At 38.8% G+C, this 21,319-nt stretch overlaps 1 protein-coding gene across 4 annotated transcripts in view; it reads right to left on the minus strand.

Moving 5' to 3' along the window:
- The window catches only part of rptor (regulatory associated protein of MTOR, complex 1), a 435,324-nt gene that overhangs the window by 217,655 nt on the left and 196,350 nt on the right, over positions 1 to 21,319 (minus strand). For all 4 annotated transcript variants that reach the window (XM_030142949.1, XM_030142930.1, XM_030142940.1 and 1 more), the window contains exon 9: positions 5,158 to 5,258. In XM_030142949.1, coding sequence (XP_029998809.1) covers positions 5,158 to 5,258 — 101 coding nt within the window. The remainder of the gene's footprint in view (positions 1 to 5,157; positions 5,259 to 21,319) is intronic.

Consider the following 21,319-nt stretch of genomic DNA (forward strand, 5'->3'; position numbering starts at 1 on the left):
CTCTGGGTTATGGGTCCATTTTAATTAGTTCATTAACATATTCACTAATCAAATCCCATGTCGGTCTGTGCAATTTATGGTGTGTGTGAGAACATACGAGAGTGTCGATGACATTTTATGGTTTTCTGACAACTCCTGTTGTATTGGCATATTTAACAGCAGAGCTCAGGTGGGGGGGTGGGGGGGTGGTAAAAGGCTTGGGCACCCATCAGCATTGTCACATTTCTAGGGATGGGAATCGAGAACCGGTTCTTTTTGAGAACTGGATCCCATTAGTTCGATTCCTTGGAATCGTTTGTCTGCCTGCTTAACAATTCTGCTTAACGATTCCGCCTTCGTTGCGCATGTGCGATGACATCATGAGTTCGCTGCATTGTTTTGGTCAGAACGTAGCCAACATGGGGTTGAGGCAGAAAAGCTCCAAAAAGACCACACCAGGTCCAGTGGAACACTGTCAAAGCTTCCATTTCTTCAAAAGGGTGGAATCCTTCCAATATGTTTAAACATTTGTCCACAGAATGTGATTCATTTACAGAATGTCACGTATTTGATTAGCTACTTAGTGACGCTTGTGAATCTAGCGGCAGAGTGAACACCAGGACATCATCTGGGCCCAGTTCCAGTTCGGGCAACAAATGTCGTACCCCCTCAAATACAAGTTTGTGAAGGTAGGGGAAAGGAAATGAGGTGCACAACAACAGGAGACGGGCCGATTCTGCAACAGAGAAATTAGTAAAGTGTCTTTAGTTTCACTTTCACCGTACCCCCCCACCCCCCACCCAAACCAGGCCCGGCGTCATCTGTTATTATTATTTGTACATATTGTATATGTCATATTTTCTGTGTAGAGATGGAAATATAAAAGACAGTTAATGCAAACACACCTGTTCGTACTCTTTTATTCCCTCACCCAATGAGAACTGATAAGGAATCGGATCGATAAGCAAAATCGATAATGGAATCAGAATCGTTAAATTCTTACTGATTCCCATCCCTACACATTTCTAGTCTAGCTGGGATACAGTTTGTCTCTGGGGAGTCTGAGTGTGTCTGGGCCGCATATGAGATCCAGGTGAGCAATAAGAGATGCTGTGTGTTTGTGCCACATCTAAAACATACCGCTGATGTGCAGAAGCAGCTGTGTGTGGGCTAGCTGATCCTGGTGGTAATGGTTGACAGCAGTGTCTATACAGAGATGCAGCTGTGTGTACGTGTAGACTTACTCTCATGCCAGAACATTTATGGTTAAAATGATATACCCAATTACTGTGTTGAGACACTCTAAACACAATTAATCTCAATTTGAAGTAGCAACTTGCACTTACAGCACTTCTGGCATTTTATATCAACATCTTCACTGTTTTCAACCACTGGGGGATGTTCACATAGTTTCAGAATTGCTGATGTCTCACTGCTGTGATAGTGGGTTTATTAGATGGCCTAATTTCAGTTCCCTGTGAGCTGCTGAAACACACTGGTCATTTCATTTTTTTTATAGTTGCCTGCAATGGTCAAATTAAGACTGTTGCAACTAACTGAAACTTTTTTTTTTAACTGTCAAAGATATAAATGAAAGATTTTCAGCTTTTTTTTTTTTTGATCAACTTAAAGCTGCAGGAGTTCAGATCATTGGAAAAATGTCAAGGCATGCCCGGTGTGGCATTGGGCAGTGTCATCTGATCAAATCTTAACAGTGATCAGTAATTATAGCTGTCAATCACATACTTAACTCCCTACTTCTCTGAAAACACCTAAGACCTCTAGTCACAGGGTTGTCACAATGCAGAGACAGCCAAGAAGTGGATGCAGTATATGTGAATTACAGAACATTCAAAAGCAGCTGGTGTTTGCCAGTCACTTTGAGTTTCATTCCTGTAACACTCCAAATCAGGGGTCTCAAACATGCGGCCCGCCAAAGGTTCCAATCCGGCCCGTGCGATGAATTAAATTGCAAAAATACCACGGTCAAGGCTGTGGAACTCAGTTTAGTTCAGGTTCCACATACAGACCAATATGATCTACAGCACAGGTGTCAAACATGTGGCCCGGGGCCCAAAACCGGCCCGCCAAAGGTTCCAACCCGGCCCGTGGGCTGAATTTGCGAAGTGCAAGTTAGGACACCAAACTAAAAAATAATATCATGATAACCTATAAATAATGACAACACCAATTTTTTCACTTTGATTTCGTGCAAAAAAACATTAAATTATGAAAATGTTTACATTAACAAACTATCCTGTAACAATAAAATGTGAATAACTTGAACAAATATGAACAACCTGAAATGTCTAAAGAAAATTAAGTGCAATTTTAACAATATTCTGCCTGTGACTAAATGTTTTATGCCTTTGTAGATCTGCTCTGTAATGCATATGTATAAATGATAAGTCGAGGCATAATATTGATAAAATTGTACTTATATTTCTTGACAAATTTCATTTTTTCAGGTTATTCACATCCCTTTTGTTTGGATAATTTGTAAATGTAAATATTGGCATAATTTAATGTTATTTTTGCACTAAAACAATTTGGAGTTGCCATTATTTAATGGCTATCGTGCTATTATTTGACTGGTCTAGCCCACTTCAGATTAAATTGGGCTGAATGTGACCCTTGGAAGAAAATGAGTTTGACACCCCTGATCTACAGTCAAATAATAACAGCAGAATAACCGACAAAAACGAATGACTCCATTTTTTCTTCTGGGTTTGATGTGAAACAAATATTATATCATGCCTATAAATAATGACAACTTCAAGTTTTTGTCTTTATTTTAGTGGAAAAAATAACAAATTATGAAAATACTAACATTTACAAACTATCCTGTAACAATAAAATGTGAATAACCTGAACAAATATGAACAACCTGAAATGTCTAAAGAAAATTAAACACAATTTTAACAATTTTCTGCCTGTTCCTCAGTGTTTAGTGCCTTTGTAGCTCGGTTCCATAATGCACATGTAGAAATGATAAGCTGAGGCAGAATATTGTTAAAAATTGCACTTATTTTTCTTAAGAAATTTCAGTTTTTTCAGGTTATTCACATCTTTTTTGTTTGGATAGTTTATAAAAGTAAGTATTTTCATAATGTAATGGGGTTTTTTTGCAATAAAACAAAGACAAAAATTTGGAGTTGCCATTATTTATAGGTTATTACGTTATTATTTTACTGGTCCGCCCCACAGGAAATCAAATCGGGCTGAATGTGGAACCTGAAAGAAAATGAGTTTGAGAGCCCTGCCCTAAATGGTGACAAAAAAAAAAAAAGACTGAAAAGTTGAAATAGAATCTACAAGTAACAGTGCTCTCTAAACAATCACCAGGTTAAATGGTATCATTGAAGGATCGTGACTGGACTTTAAGGAGCATCGACCTCAGGACTAGACCAACAAGGACGGGTCAGGGCTCAACACTTTGTGCTTACACTTGACAGAATTGTCCGGGGAAATCTCGGTTTGTAAAAGCCAAGAGTAGAAATGTGTGTAACCATCAACCCCACAGGTGGCATCAGAGGAGAAACTGCCATAAAACTGTACTGAACATAGATGCTCAAGAAGCTTCAACGTGTGGGAGACTTTCATGACCAGTTTTTCATCAGATCTGTCAAACCTCAGTCATATCCTCAGTATCGTGAATCTGTAAGTCTGTCTGTCATTCCTCAGCTGAACCTCTTGCATTACGGTGAACAGTTTCTTAGTTCCATCCACCAGAAACAGACCATGTGTTTACAAACAGAGCCGGGAGGGAACTCGGACATCTTCGTAATTTTGCCGCGACGTGCATTGTGGGAAACGGAGGCTCGCGGAGCCACCTGACAGCAGCAGCTGCTACAGATACGACGCGGAAACGGCAGGAGCTCCCTTCCCTTTTTGCATATTCCTCCAGCCGTTTCTGCCTTTCAGCTGTTTCTGCATGGTGTTTGTTTCATCCATTTAACATCATATGGTTGCGCTCCCACTGCTGCTGCCAGGCGGCTGCGCGAACCTCCGTTTCCCACAATGCACGTCACGTTGCGGGTACAATGTGGATTAGGTGGCAATCGACAGCAGGGGGCTCGACGACCCGATCCCCGGACACAGTCATTTCTTTACAGATAGTTTTTCTATATCCTTTTACTTTTATACTATCTGTGGTTGTTGTTTCAGCTGGTGCTGGAATAAAAGACGCGTTGTCATTTTCAGACATGTCTTCTTCGCATTTTTACAATTTTTTTTGCCTATTCAAATAATGGTTTAATAGAATTGAAGAAAATCGATAACAAAAAATATTGATCGCTTTCGTTCTAATCTGAAGTCAAAATTATCTCCACTTCTATCACCAGCAAAACAGGTAAGGTCTTGCTTGCTTGAGTTCCTATTTTAAAGGTTGACTTACCGCAACTTTGATCGTAGTAAACTGTCAATAATTATTTAGAAATTTGGAACCAGGAATGGTCAAAACTGCGGTGGCCCAGAGGTGCAACATCCCAAAAAATTACCCACTATAAGAAAAAAAAAAAAAAAAAAAGAGAACAGCCCAAAAAATTATCCACCAGCACAAAAAAAAAATTATCCACTATAAGAAAAAAAAAAAAAACATCATCCACCTTTTCAATTAGGGGGCGCTGTTTACCCAAAAGGTCTCTTGCTTTAAAATTAAGGCCACCACAAAAAATAAAAGCATAGGCTGAAAATTTTAAGGCCTTCAGCTAATGTGGCTAATGCTAGCCAAGCAACCCACTAAAAGCGGAGGTCGGTGCACTAAAAATAAAGTTATTTTAAAAATATATAGCGGAAAATTTTTTTGGGCTGTTCTCTTTTTTTCTTATAGTGGATAACTTTTTTGGGCTAGGGGATAATTTTTTGGGCTGTTCTCTTTTTTTTCTTATAGTGGATAATTTTTTGGGCTAGGGGATAATTTTTTGGGCTGTTCTCTTTTTTTTCTTATACTGGATAATTTGTTGGGCTGTTCTCTTTTTTTCTTATAGCGGATAATTTTTTGGGCTGTTGTCTTTTTTTTCTTATAGTGGGTAATTTTTTGGGCTGTTGCACCTCTGGACCACCGTATAAAACAGCCAAAATACATCCCAACTAAGTGGAACTTCCTAACTGTGGAAAATAAAAGTGTCGACATGTAATGAAACTCAGCAGTGTATCCCTGGGCGTGTAAAGCTTCACCTCTGGGAAGCACGTTCCAGGCGATGGTGTCGGTGATGGCGGTGAAGATCCAGTTGAGCTCTCCGAGGGGAGTGCGCCTGTCGTTGAGCCTGCCAGGGATCCTGCGAGCAAACAACAAAACACAGATGGTAGCGTGTCAGCCGCATTCACCGCATGTCACATAGTTGACTCAGAGCACAAAGTGGCAACTGCTCAGTAGTATTATCACTACACAGCTGACAACATTTACATTTACAGCCTCTTACCCTCTTACTCAGATTGACTAATAATGAGTACAACTACTGTCTGAGTTCACATGTTTGCTCTTATACTTGTATGAGGGAGAGTCAGGGGAGATGAAATGAGACAGACGGACAAATATTAAGACTAGGAGATGAGACTAAGGTGACCAGTTGTCCCACTTTGTGCGGGACTGCACAGCATTATGACCATTTTTTCCTCGTCCCGCAAACTGAGACAATGTCCCGCATTTGATTGGCTCTGGCTCTCCAAAGTGCAGGACAGTCACCTTATTTATTTATTAATTTCAAACATGCAAAGAAACAAAATAAAAAAAAAAAAAAAAATTAAATAAAACTTTTAAATGGACAGAAACATACAAGTCTGAATTTTGCACGGTCGAAAAGGAGTAGGAAGAAGTATAAACTTATTTAATCCTACCCCTCAGTGCTTTTACACCTTTATCACAAACTTAATACAAGAACCAAACTGTACTATTTTCCTAATTTTAGCATCGAACCACAACAAATATATAATGCAGTAACTGAATTATACACAACAGAATGTTCATGGCAGTACAGTCATATAAACAGACTCAACAATTCAACCATTTTCTTCAATAATTCCAGCAGATTTATCAGTACAACATCATCCATAAACAAACAGGCCTCATTGTCATTATTAAATACTGGACCTCTCAAGAATCAATTCATTATATCTTTTTTTAAAACTGAATTATGTTTGATATTTGTTTTATCTCCACACACAATTTATTCCACAATTTTACTCCACAAATGGTGATACAGAAACTTTTTAACGTAGGGCGTACTTTGTGAATCTTTAAATCAAATTGCCTCCTTAAATCATAGACTCCCTCTCTTTCACAAAACATGTCTTGAATATTGCCCAGCAGTAAGTTATTCTTTGCTTTATACATTATTTGAATATGTGGATGTAGATGACTTATAATACTCATAGAGAAGCTGAAATCCATAGGGTTCTTCCACCAGGGGTCCACTAAGTTGGTTATTAAGGAGAAGAAATCCAACCAAATCTGTCCTAGTTATCGCCAAAACAGCAAGGAGATCCAGCAACAGCGTTTGGGATAAAACTATTATATCCCTAAAATTGAATTTTGGGGATATAAATATACATTTTATTGCAATACTATATCACAGGAGTGTCAAACTCATTTTAGTTCAGGGGCCACATGAAGCCAAATTGGATCTGCAGTGGGCCGAACCAGTGAAATAACAATAATATAAATAATGCCAACTCCAAACTTTCCTCTATATTTTAGAGCAAAAACAGTAGAATTATGCAATGAAAAGGTTTACATTTACCACCTATCCTTTAAAACAATGTGAATAACATGAACAAAGTGAAATTTCTTAAGAAAACTAAGTGCAATTTTAACAATATTATGTCTCAGTTTATCATTTACACATGTGCATTACAACGTACAGATCACAGTGGATCTACAAATACACAAAACATTTAATAACAGGCAGAATATTGTTAAAATTACACTTCAGACATTTCAAAATGTTCATATTTGTTCAGGTTATTCGTGTTTTTGAGAAATGTTAGTTTGTTTTAGTGTAAATGCAGTAAAATGGTATGAAAATGTTTATACTTACAAAGAGAAAAATTTGGAGTTGTGAGTATTTATAGGTTATTCTGATAGTATTTTACTGATCTGACCCACTGGAGATTAAATTGGTCTGTTTGTGGAACCTGAACTAAAATGATTAATATCTTCAGTGCAATTTTTGCATTTCACTAATTTATCCCAAGAACCAGACTGGACCCTTTGGCGGGCCAGATATGGCCCCCAGGCTGAATGTTTGACATCTATGCTCTATCAGTATTTCCACTGATATAGAGCAGGAGATGAATTCAGATGGTAAAACAGCAGAATTTGATATAAATATAATTCCTTCTGCAACTCTTTCCTCTGGGTGCAAATTAAAAGATTAAATACAGGGTTATTCAAAAAGAATGAACTGATTTCATGATGCTTTGCTTCAGTTCACAAGCATTGTCATGGAATGAGTCAGACACCATTTGAAAGAGGAGTTTTCTATGTTTTGAATGGCTGCTTCGATGACCTTAAACATCAAATAACAGTGATCAGCTCTGTGGATCGTGATATGCTGATACGTGTCTGGGAGGAATTCTCTTATTGCATTGATGTCATCCGTGCTGCAGGTGGTGGACACACTGAACGCTTGAAAGACAGGAAATAAAAGCTGATTGTGAGTAGAATACTTTTGACTTGGCTGGAGTTTTCGATTGCTTTTCCAAATTAAAATATTGCATAATGAAATCTTGTTTTTGAACAACCCTGTATAACTAGCCAACTAAAAATGGATGGACTTTCACACACTTCACAGACACACATACAAGTGATCCGTAATAACAGCTATCAATCACATTTAACTTCCTGCTTCTCTGAGCACACCAGGGATCAGCCAAAACATCCTGTCAAAGGGAAGCTCGGCTGCAGCACAGGTGTCAAACATGTGGCCTGGGGGCCAAATCTGGCCCGTCAAAGGGTCCAGTCCGGCCCTTGGGATGAATTTGTGAAATGCAAAAATTACACTAAGATATTAACAATGCCATGGTGGACGGCAAAAGCAACACAACAAACAAATGAATGAGCGACGGATTATGTCTACCAGCACTGAAAATAAAGTTTTGGAGTTGTCCTGTGAAGTGACTCACCAAACAACGGTATTTGGAGAAGCTAGCGATAGCAGGGCTAGCTACCGACTCATATCTTCTCCCTCCTGATGTGTTTACGGATCTAGCAAAATCCTCCAGTCTACTGGAGTTTAAAGAACACAGTCTGTCCCGTTATTACCTCCGCCAGGAGGTACTGTGATCACTTTGCTTTGTGTGTTTGCGTGTGTGCGTGTTTGTTTGTTTGTTAGCAAGATAACTTAAAATGTAATGGACAGATTTTCAGGAAATTTTCAGGAAATGTTGATACTGGCACAGGAAGATCTGTCTTGGCGGAGGTCTGCGCTCTCTGAGTGCTGTTCTTGTGTTCTAAATGGAGTGTCCCCATACACAGGTGCAGATCTAAAAGCAGACTACAGTCTGGATGATCCCAGTTCTTAGTCTCAGGTTAGATTACCCAGTCACTGTACTGTGCTCACGGCAGAGGAATGGATCTCATAATGATAAAGGACAGATACAGCTACCGTTAGCTAGCTAGCTGTGTATGTTTTTAACATGTTTCTCCCAGAATGCCATCCAAACTCAAATAGACTGGAACCAAAAGCAGCTCTAATGAACTAACACTGTGTAATAATGTTAGTGTGTGTAATCAATATTAGCTCTGTTGTTGAAGTGTCTGCCTTTCTACGATCTACACACAGTCATATGTACAGTTCCACCACTAGAACAGATGGAACAGCATCAGGACAATAACAGTATTTCATAGAACATAGTGTAGCTGGTATAAAAGGCAGCCACTACAACCACAGAGCTAATGTTGAAGGTACTGATGACAGCCACTGGAACACAGTGGCTCATAGTAGTTGGTGGAGCTAATGTGCTCTGGACACAAACAGAGCCTGTTCTATCTGTAATATCAGGTCCATCAGATCCAGGCTCTGTCTGGAACCAGCTGAAACCATGGATGGAACTGTTGTGTGCGACCACTGGACGTGGAAAGCAGGGTTAAAAACGAACAAAAACGACAACATTCAGCTCAAATTCGATATTAGCCAGTTTGCTGTCCAGTGTGCAGTCCAGCACTTCTGCTGTCCGTCATGGTGCTCGTTTGTGGCGCGAATAGAGCGTGACGTAATGTGCAAAAGGTCAATATTTTTGGAGAAAAAGCAAAAACTACAGTAAAATGTCATTATAATCAAAGGTGTGACGGCCCCACACCTTTTGGGCACTAGGGGCACTGCCAGTTCTCTTTTCAGATGGAGATGTCCTGATTAATAGCACCTGTGACGGATGTGGCGTGCCTATTTAAGCAGTCCAACATGGATCCTCACCCTCTCTCTGGTCTGATCTGGTCTGCTTGGCTCTGGTCTGGCCTGGTCTTGGGTCTGCTTGCTGTCTGGTCTGGTCCTGCTCTGCCCTGCCCTGGTCCTCATGCTCCCTTTGACTGGTGTTTTTGTGCTGTGGTTTATTGTATTTTGGTTATTGTTAGTTTGATTTAATAAACCTTTTTTTGTTACATCTTTACCACCTCCTCTGTCTCCATATTTGCCACAACCTCAGAGCCGGGTTGTGACAAAGGCTTATGAAAAAATAGGACCAATGGCCCTGTAGCTTACCGGCCAAATTAAAAGCTTTGGGAAATGTATCCAGATGCCATTTATTATCACCCAGTTCTGTGTATTTATTCTATTACAGAAATAGCCCATGTTTTGGTCATATTCCAACCAGATCTGTCAAAAATTCAAATTCCAACTTGATATCATTTATATTTACTGAGTTCCTGCATCGATCTACTTCCTATCTCTTATAATGGGAAAATTTTTAAAGTGGCACCAAATCCAGAATCAGATCCAGATCCAAATAATTTCAATACGTTGTGTTGACATCATCACACAGAAGCTGTATGCCAAGTTTAAAGTCATTCAGAACTGGAGTTTGGGAGAAAAAGACAATTGAAATGTTTTCCCCATAACAGCTCATGTTAAATTTTCCGTCAGCTCCCGGATCCAGAAGAAGATCCTGATCAGCATGTGGACATTATGTTTGGGTCATCTCCCCATCAGGGCTGGACTGGAGACATTTACACTGGAGATCATTTATATTTACTGAGTTATTGCATCCATCCACTTCCTATCTCTTATAATGGGGACATTTTTCAAAGTGGCACCAAATCCAGAATCAGATCCGGATCCAAATAATTTCACTAACTCTTGTTGACATCATCATAAAGAAGCTGTATACCAAGTTTGAAGTCAATCGAAATTGTAGTTTCGGAGAAGAAGACGATTGAAATTTTGTAACGGACGACAGACGACAACAATGACGACCATATGATCTGCAAACAGAAACATTAAAAAAGAAATGTGAAATTGTATAAAACTGGTGTTATTTTACACCCACACCTGTTTTTTTTTTTTTTGTTTTTTTTTTTTACTTTCTGCTCTTGCCTCTAAATGAAGATGATGAGAGTTTCATTTCTAGACAGAAGTGTACCTGTAATGGGCATTAGAAGGACAAAGATGAGAACGTACACTTCATACATCCATTTTCAAAGAACCTGCCCTCTATATCGTCGGACTTCACAAAGTGATTGTAGTTACTCTTTGACCAGAGGATGCCATGAGACGAGAGCTGAGACCCCCACAATGTAACTCTAATTACCGTGGCAACATTGAGGAAATTACCTTTAGCCCACTTACAGTAAAGTAGCTGCCTGACTAATGAACACTGTGTAAAGCAGTTGGAGAAGATAAGGGGCTGCAGGCGAACACTAGATGGTAACAGATACGACTGTTAATGTGAGCAAGTGAGTCATTTGTGTGTGAGAAAAGGAACAGAGGAATATGTTTTGAATTAATGAATAAAATGTCAAGACAAGCAGAGTAAATGAGGGGAAAAGCTTCGAGCGTTACAGCTAACTGGGCTTCATCAACACAAGGATGGGCTTCGTTGTGTGACTCAAACAATGAAGGGCTGAGAAGGCCACAGTTTCCATGTCGGGTACATGTCTTTGATCAACAGGCCGCAGCTGCTTTTACAGGAAGACACGTGATTTTCAGTCCCAAAAGAAAGACCCTCTGTTTCTTCATATTCTGAATGAGAACAGTAATGGAAGATGAAATGAAGTCACAATTGGTTTCTCAATTAAAACTCTTTTGCAAACACTTTGAATTGTTAATCCAATATTTCTGTTTGTCTACGTTCCGTGTGACATGTGGGTGGGCTTGTACACCAAACCCTTCTGCCTTTGTGCTGCTGAATGCACCACGAAGCCCACAGACGCTGATACACAGAGCTCCAACACAGAAACATTTTAGGTCACATCTTCAGGTTTTACAAAATGCATTTTTTTCATCTTCAAAACCAATAGGATCATTTTAAAAACCTCTAAAAATTACACTGACGATATTAACAATCCTTTTAGTTCAGGTTCCACATTCAGACCAATTCAATCTCATGTGGCTCAAATCGGTAAAATACTATCATAATAATCTATAAATAATGACAACTCCAAATTTTTCTCTTGGTAAATGTAAATATTTTCATGTATTTACACTAAAAGTATCATTTCGCAAAAAATGTGAATAACCTGAACAAATATGAACAACCTGAAACGTTTTAAGAGAAGTACAATTTTAACAAGATTCTGCCTGTTATTAAATGTTTTGTGTGTTTGTAGATCCACTGTGATCTGTAAGTTATAATGTACATGTGGAAATGATAAACTGAGGCAGAATATTGTTAAAATTACACTTATTTTTTCACTTTGTTCATGTTATTCACATTGCCTGAAAAGATAGTTTGTAGATGTAAACCTTTTCATAATGTAAATTTACTTTTTTCACTCGTAAACATAGAGGAAAATTTGGAGTTGACATTATTTATATATTATTCTGTTATTATTTTACTGGTTGGGCCCACTGCAGATCTAATTTAGCTGAATGTGGAACTGAACTAAAATGAGTTTGACACCCCTGCTTCAAAATTGCAGTTCATAAACCAACATGTGACATCACTACTGTCCACTATTCATACTGTGTACAGTTATTACATTCACTTTGACATCATCATATCAAGTTTGGAGATAATACAATATATTGTATAATGATGTAATCTGTAAAATTAACTGAAACAAAAGATTGTGGACATCTGTCCAATTCCTGATGATATGAGATAAGGCTATGGCACACCCAGACTCCAATTATAGATTCAACATAACAAGGTTCTAATAGTTTTGAATTTTTCATTATAGTTTAGTTTTAATTAGTTTTAACTTTTTTCTTCTCTAATTAAGTTAGTTTTAATTTGTTTTTAGAGCAGCTTTGCTAGTTTTTGTTAGTTTTCGTTATTTTCTAAATGCTTAGTTTTAGTTTAGTTTTAGTTTTTTGTTTGTTTGTTTTTTTTTTATCTTCTTCGCTGTCGTATTCAAATAAATCCCAGACAGGACTCTGCTGCTTTCTCCCAACTTTAGTCTCCATGTTTCCAGGTAGAGTGGGGACCAGAAGACGACTGGAAACCACAAGTGAACACAAGTGATGGACTGTGAAGTGTCGTATGGTGCCGCTAGCTAAAATTGCTCGAGCGAAATAAATCGCTTTTGTATCAATCCGACATTTACAAAGACGAAAACGAAGGGAATTTTAGCTGTAATTTTTATAAGTCTTAGTTAGTTGTGTAAGGACCCAATACAGTTTCAGTTCGTTATCATTTCTTTCTTTTAATTATAGTTTTTATTTATTTCAGTTAACGAAAATGTTTTTACAATTCTAGTTTTTGTCATTTTCTTAGTTTTCGTTAACGACAATAACCTCGCAACGTAAGTCTTAGTTTTAAGGCTGAAACACTTGCATCACGTTTTATGCCACGGATGCTGAAGGGGCCGAAATACTAAAGCACTTACTTTGTGTAAACCCTGCCCCGACATAAAGACACAAAGTTGTCAATAAAAGGGAGAAGCGTTTTGCTTTTATCTAGGGCACGGAGCCAAATCCCCCCACGTCAAGTGTAGCTGATGTGCAGCAAAGTGTTTTTCTGACATCTCTGTGGAGGTGTCAGAACATAAAGTATTTCCTTTAAAGATCAATAATGTGACTCCCACTGTAATAACAGATACTGAGGTGCCATCGCAGTGACATGATTCCTTCAATAATGGAGCATGGCTCTAGAGATAGTTGGGTTACAGACGGTGTCAGACACCAGGGAGGTGGACCAGCCCAGTCCACCAGAGGGAGGGGGCACTCAAAGTCCTGTCGAAATGGATCTACACACAACACTTATGTCAGCTTTGTGTGGGATGAAAGAGAGGGGATGAGTATGTGAAAGTACGACTGTGTTGGATAAACACAAACAGTCTGAGATGGAGATGACGTGAGCGCATTGTGAGCAGGTAAAAAATCCACACGGCCGCTGCATCGTGACTCTAGTCTGAAAGGCTATTGTGATGGTATCAGCCAGAATGTGTGTTGGATGTATGTGGGAAGCTGAGACAGAAGGGTGCACAGATGGAGGAGAAACGGAGGAACGATCAAATTAATAAACAAACTGAGAACACCAGAATACTTAATGCTAACATGAGGCTGACTACGTTTTGCACACACACGTGCTTCCCAACTGCATGAGACCTTTAAGTGTGTGAAAACGTGCTCAGTGAGTGGTCAGTGAGTGTACCGGCCGTGTGTTCGAACACTAAGGATGACAAAGGAAAAGTACTCCTCTGAAATCTATAAAAAGACAGGGTTTTAAGCTCGACAGTCACAGGCTGCCCTGCATCTCCGAAAAAAAGCCTCAGAAGAAAAGCAACCCGGTGCGTCTTTTGTGTCAGTGTTGCTAAGAGACCACAAGTATCCTCGCAAGAAACTTTCATCACTGTACTATGTGCACCACAGTAGCTTAGAGAATCAGGAAGATGCTGCTTGGGCAGAACAGGCAAAGAAAAGCCAACAAGACAACAGGCAAAGAGCACGAGCTACTTCTAAAACCAAGGGGCAAAAAGTGAACGGGATGAAATGTGCTGAATAACAACAAAACCTAAACCAAGCTGCAGAAAATTTCAACTGGCAAGGTCATTTTTGACTTCTTCCACTAATTCGGTGCACATATCTCACTTCTGCTTCACTAACTCCTAGTGTATGGCTTTATGTTGTTATCGCTGACAAGAAACTCTGCATTTCTGCATCACGTTGGACCAAAATTCTTACAATATTTTGTCAATATTTAAACAAGATGACTGCACAGCTAACATGCTGTAGTATTTCATTTATGATCTAGACTGTGGCAGCCTAATTTGTCCCACCATCTCTGATAACACTGGGTTACAAAGAAATGTTTTTTGCAAGTTGTCTAGGTTTTTTCAACTGAATTAGGACCATTTTCCACCGCTAAATCCAAAAATGACATTGTTTTTCTCAATCAGATCAGGTTTTTTTGCTAATTTGATTTTGAAAAATTTGATCTTCTCACAAAATTGATTACATTTTTGTGACTTTATCAGTTGATTTTTTTATATAGTTCTCGCCCAAAATAGGCTTTAAGTGAAAAAAAATCATTTTCTAACAGGATTCCTGTTAGGTACAATGGTGTATTCACCGCAGATGTAGCAGAATATGTCAGGCTTATTTTTGCAAGATCTTCTACACTCAAAAAATGATTCTTGGCTCTAATAAACATGAAGTAATATTTTAAAGTAAAATGTAACTGAAATATATGAAATTTAAAGTTTATTTATCCAAAAAAGTCAAACATAATGTGAATATGCTTAGTATGAAGTGAATCTAAACAAATAAAGTAAACTTTATTTACTAGATCACATAAAAAGGCTGAGTGTCACAGTCAAACACAGTTTATGTAAAAGTTTGCATTAACTAAAGCAAATCTGACTGAAGGTATTTAATTTATTCATATTGACTCAATATGATAGAAAAAAACATTATATTAAATGCAACTCTTTATATTAAACTTATGCAATAAAATTACATGGAAAATTTACATGTAATTAAAATACACAAAGTCAACATTTTTGGCCTAATTATTTTTTTGAGTGTAGTCGAAGCCATTTCATTCACCTGTAATATTAAAAAAAAAAACATTAATCATAAATTGGCAAAAGTAAAATCTTCAGAACTCGTTTATTGCAAGAAATATGAAAGAATTTTGTATCATATGATGTGAAAATGCCCATAAATGTAAGCAAAAATGTTAAAAAGCCAATATGTAGCATTGTTCAGAAAGTTGACCTGATTGAGCAAAATGAATGTGATTTTTGGATTCAGCACACCAAAATGATCCTAAATCAGCTCAAAAAACTGAAACAATAAATTTGTTGTTGACCAGTGTAATGAATCAAAAACGTGTTTATCCCCCTCGGTCAAATATAGTGTCAGATTGTGTTAAAAGTTCCTGCCCTTTAATTTAGATTAGATTGTCTTTGCGTAAAACTTACTACATACATATTTATATTGAAAGTACTCAGATGATATAACTGCACAAGGACATCTGACCTTGAAAAAGTAGGTCATGGTCACTTATATTCAATATTCTTCTGCTCAATGCCAAGATGCATCCACAGGATAAATTTAGTGCAGATATGTCAATGTATTCTTCAGATAAAGCAATGACGTCATTGAATGGACAGACAGGCAGATAATTAGACGACAAAACGATTCCCCCTTTGGCCATTTCTTGCCGAGGGGTAAAAATGTTACAGCTTTAATACGACTGCCAAACCATGTCAATCATCTACATTTACTTGGTTTGCTCCAAGTTTCTATTGCCTCTAGTGTATTTGAGTGAGCTAGTTTTTTTATGTTATTTGTAAGTTCTGTTATACATTCAATTCATGCTTTTAGTTTGACGTGGTCCAGTACGATCATGAATATACTGCACTACTTCCATTACTGCTTAAAGGTGCGAACATCTTCATTTCAGTTTCAGCTGAGCACACAGACCAGGGTCAGTACTGTGTCTCTACAAGAACCTTTCCTCTTAACCTTGATGCCTTGTTAGTGGTCTGCAACGCTGGTACAGACGTCTGAAGCAGACGGCTGACACGACGCTGTTAGAGCAGAGCATGGGATCATACACAAAGCACAACATGTTTATGGTCCATGCACCCGGTGGTCTGTTTTTTTTTTTTTCACTCCCGTAGATGTGGCTGTACACGTTAACAAGCTGTTACAGGATGAAGCATTCAGAACATCAGTAGTGCATAGTGTTTCTGTTGCATACTTTGCTTTAGAGGAAAATATGTTGATCCAACGCTGGCTGGTGATTGGCTTGGGGCTAGCTTTGTATTTATGTCAGTGCTTGTTTGTCTCGGATAGAAAGCACTTTGGATTTCAAAACAAGGTGGCAGGATGAATCCGAACCAATGATAAAACAGCTGAGAGTACAGTTTCTAGCTCCATCACTGGAGTCGAGGTTGCAAGATTTAGAGGTGGACTTATGTGGATGTAATGGCAGCAATTAAATACAGCACTCAGAATTAGGGATGCACCGATACCACTTTTTTTTCTAGACCGAGTACAAGTACAAGTACTTACATTTGAGTACTTTCCGGTACCGTGTACCGATACGAGTACTTAATCCCATTCCAGTTGTTAGTTCTTTCTTTTTGTAAATGTGCTTTATTGTCGTTGTCATTAGTCTGACTGGAACACAGTGCTGCTACTGACATTTAATGTGTTGGAATGAGCGTTTGTCAATTAATCCACCAGGGGGCGCCGCTCTGAATTAACCATACTGGACAAATACCACGAAGAAGAGGAACGTTTTTTGAGAAGAACAAAGTCAGTCAATCTTCTGGGGTGGCACTGGCACCTGAGGTGTCCAATCAGGTTCCAGGGGTGGACAGCGCTGGTTATTAGCAACATTTTCAAAGTCACACCAAATCCAGAATCAGATCCAGATTGAAATAATTTCAATCCCTTGTGTTGACATCATCATACAGAAGCTGTATACCAAGTTTGAAGTCAATCAGAACTGGAGTTTCAGAGAAAAAGACGACTGAAATTTTTTCCCCCTGAGAGCCCATGTTTTTTATTTATTTTTATTTAACCTTTATTTAACCAGGAAGAAAATCCCACTGAGATTAAGAACCTCTTTTCCAAGGGAGTCCTGGCCAAGAGGCGGCACAACACATAGTTACAACATACAGTTACAACATACAATAATTTACAGGACCAGTCCACCTGTGTAAAACACGTGCAAGTCATTGAGTTATTCTCTAGCACTCTGAGTTTGGATTTAAAAGCATTCAGAGAGATCAGTTCAGTCCATTTCCAGTCTCTTAGCAGCATATTCCATGAGCAAGGAGCAGAGTATACAAATGCCCTTTCACCAGCTCTGTATAGGCCAATGGCACAGAGACGAACAATGTTAAATTTTCCGTAAGTTCCCGGATCCAGAAGAAGATCCTGATCAGCATGTGGACATTATGTTTTGGTCATCTCCCCATCAGGGCTGGACTGGAGAAATTTACACTGGATATCATTTATACAGGGTGACCCAAAAAAACGGGAATTTTTGAAGTGCGTATTGGCAGACATGAGCAAGTGGCAGCACTGCGAGACAGTGACCTTGAGCAAGTAAACACACCCCCATTTTAGTAACCATGGATCAGTGGAACGGGCAACAGCGTGTGTTAGCCATAAAAATGTTTTATAAAAACGGTGCTAGTTTGACAGCTGTGCAGAGGGAGTTCCGAGATTTTTACAACGTAGGACGTCATGGTGCTGTTCCATCAAAACACGCGATAAAATGTTGGATTAATAACTTTGAAGAGACTGGATCTGCCCTAAAGAAGAAACCAACAGGATGACCAAGAAGTGCTCGTACTCCACAGAACATTGATGTTGTACGCGAGTCTGTCTTATGGAACCCACGGCGTTCAAAAATTCCCGTTTTAATTTAAAAAAAATGAAAATTCCATCATTGTTTCTTAAATGGCATGTTTTAAGGTTTCAATTACTATGAATAAAATATTTTTCTTCCATCACTCTTGGTTTTATTGGATTGTTAAAAAGTTCCCCTTTTTTGTGTCACCCTGTATTTACTGAGTTATTGCATCCATCCACTTCCTATCTCTTATAATGGGGAAATTTTTCAAAGTCGAACCAAGATATTCTACTGAATGGAGCACATCAGGGGGATTTAGAAGTGGGTATACCCAATGCTGACTGAAAAATAAGTGGGTATAGTCTGTGTACCCCCGTATAGCCTGGACTACACCTCTGGGTTCAGGTCTGGACTCTACAGTCAACCTTTCTGGCAAGACGAGGTAGTTTTAGTGAAGAAAACAAATTCTAAATTCAATTTTGTGGGGGTTTTTATGTGTTTTGTGTTGAAGTTAATATAAATGTTAAGTTCATGTAAAAAAAAAAAAAAAAAAAAAAGTGAGTTGTTCATAATATGGGTCATATAAGCGCCATGCTAAACCTTTAACTACTTCATATTTCTTTACAACTAGGGCTGTGTATTGGCAAGAATCTGGCGATACAATACAAATCTCAATACTAGGATCACAATACGATATATCATGACACTGTTGAAAAGGCAATTTTTTGGTTTGTTTCTTTTTTAAAAAAAAAAAAGATTATTTCCTGAAAAAATGTAATTAAACCAGAAATATGTACAAATACTAAACCCATTTTTATTTGATCAGAACAGGATCTAATGCTATATTACAAAATGTTTCTAATTCTCCTACTTTCCAAAGGAACTACCATCTGCCTCTCAGACAGTAAAAAGTGCATTTAGGATGCTTCAAACAACCATTTTTTAAATAAAACACTGTTTAAAAAATAATAATTAAGATATAAACAGTAAAGAAAAACAAAAATGAACCTCTGCCATATCTGCATTTGAATGAATACCTAAAAAATATTAATACAGTCATTTTTAATATCAATACAGTATTGTGAAATGAAATATTGATAATGATATATTGCAGAACTGATATTTTCTAACACCCCTATTTACAGCAGCCCCCCTTTTTTGGTTGTGACAAGTAACAACAGCTAAAGAGGACAAAAGAATGGAAGGACGCACTTCAGAGCTGTCAAATCTGCCAGCTGATGATGTGATTAGGAAGGAAGATTTGAGGAAAAAACAACTCAAAGACAAACAGTAATAAAGGAAAAGTTCTGTTGAAAAGGTTTTTGTCATTGCTCTTCCAGTCGGTTCCCACTGTGTTTTGGGAGTCACACAGCAGCAGGAGCAGCCTCGTGTTAAGTTATTTTCCACGTCTAATTCCAAATCTACTAAAAACTTCGTTAATGGGTGTCATTTTACTCCCCCTCCCTCACATCTCACATAAGGAACACCTCGATGGATGAGCGAAAGTGCTAAAACTTTGACTATGACATCCATATTGAGCGCTAATAACAATCTGATGAGTGTGTAAGTGCCTAAGAGCAAGAGAGGTTCTACACTCAACTGCCACCAATTTGGCTGTGAGGGCGAAACAAAGGGATAGAATTATATCTGCAGGATGGAAAACAACAGGAAGAAGGGTGGCGATGAGAAGAGACAGACACAGACACAGAGATTTGGACAGGAGTGGGGAAAATGTCTCTCTATACCACAGGTGTCAAACATGCGGCCCGGGGGCCAAACCCTGCCCGCCAAAGCATCCAGTTTGGCCTTTGGGATGAATTTGTGAAATGTAAAAATTACACTGAAGATACAGAGGGTATGCACATATGTCACTTCCCCCCCAGGCCACGCCCCTCTAAATCAGACTGAGTGTCTTAAACCAACCTGCTCAACCTGACGGAGTATAGCAGTAAACACAGCCAGAGAAAAGGGAAAATGGGAAATCTGAAATTAAATGAAGGACAGTTGGACTGGACATGGATCTGTACGAGCTACCAAAGAACAAGTGGTCCATGAACACTGACATGTGGACACACATGGAGGATCCAGACCTGATCCAGGGTGGAGGGGATCAGCGCTATTTGGACCTGAAACAAATATACATGGATTCATCAGGACTGACAACCAGGGTCCAAAACTAGGGCCCAGAATCAGCTGATCCAAAGAGTCTAAAACTAGGGCCCAGAACCAGCTGATCCAAAGGCTCCAAAACTAGGGCCCAGAACCAGCTGATCCAAAGGCTCCAAAACTAGGGCCCAGAACCAGCTGATCCAAAGGCTCCAAAACTAGGGCCCAGAACCAGCTGATCCAAAGGCTCCAAAACTAGGACCCAGAACCAGCTGATCCAAAGGCTCCAAAACTAGGGCCCAGAACCAGCTGATCCAAAGGCTCCAAAACTAGGGCCCAGAACCAGCTGATCCAAAGGTCATTTCCAGTCCAGCGTGGACTGACCCCAGTGAATATATGCATGATCTACTGGGACTGAGCAGATTTACTGAGTCTAGTTCAGATCCAGTCCTTTATCCAACACAGATACTACTGCTGTGGACCAGCAGGGCACCACTGGATTCTGGGAAATTACCAGATTTACACCACCTGGTTTAAATTATGACATTATTCTTGTAATATTATGGCTTTATTGTTGGAATATGACGACTTTAATCTCATAAACGAATGACATTTTTGTTAAATTATGAGGGTTTTTTTAGAACTACGACTTTATTCTCATAACATTGTGATTCTTTTTGTATTCGACTTTATTCTCATAAAATTACAGGTTTTATATCAATATTTCATGACTACTCGTAGTGACAGTGTTTTTCTTTTCTTCTGTGGCCCTAATACTCCGTCGTAGCTTTATTCTCCAGTTCCCCTGTATTTGTAAAACTAGGTTGGCCTCAGTTTCAGTTAGTTTACTAATCATGTAGGAGCACAAGGTTCACAATCACAAAATGAAGACAAAAACCAGGAAAGATCTGATCATGAAACCAAGAGCTGCACTAAGAAGGAACGTTAGCCAAAACAATACGTCATTTCAGGTGTGATTTGACCCAAAAATTCAGCATAAATGAATGTTAGCTGACCCCAAACAGGATCCACAGATCTAGGTTTGGTTTCCTGGATTTGTGGATCCATCTCCTCTTTTCTTTGTCTTTCGGTGTCTGTAAAACGATAGCTCCCACTGCTTTAAGAACCTGAAAATACAATCAATCGCACAACAGCTCTGCCCCATTTTTTATTAAATACTGTTCTTCAGTTTAGACAGTGTTGAAGCCAACGCTGTCACTCATCTCCCTCTTTATGACACTCAGTGGGCGGAACCACGGTGACATCACATGCATACCCTCTATCAACAATCCTTTTAGTTCAGGTTCCACATTCAGACCAA

Source organism: Sphaeramia orbicularis, chromosome 1 (genome assembly GCF_902148855.1).
Source record: "Sphaeramia orbicularis chromosome 1, fSphaOr1.1, whole genome shotgun sequence".
Lineage (NCBI taxonomy): Eukaryota > Metazoa > Chordata > Actinopteri > Kurtiformes > Apogonidae > Sphaeramia > Sphaeramia orbicularis.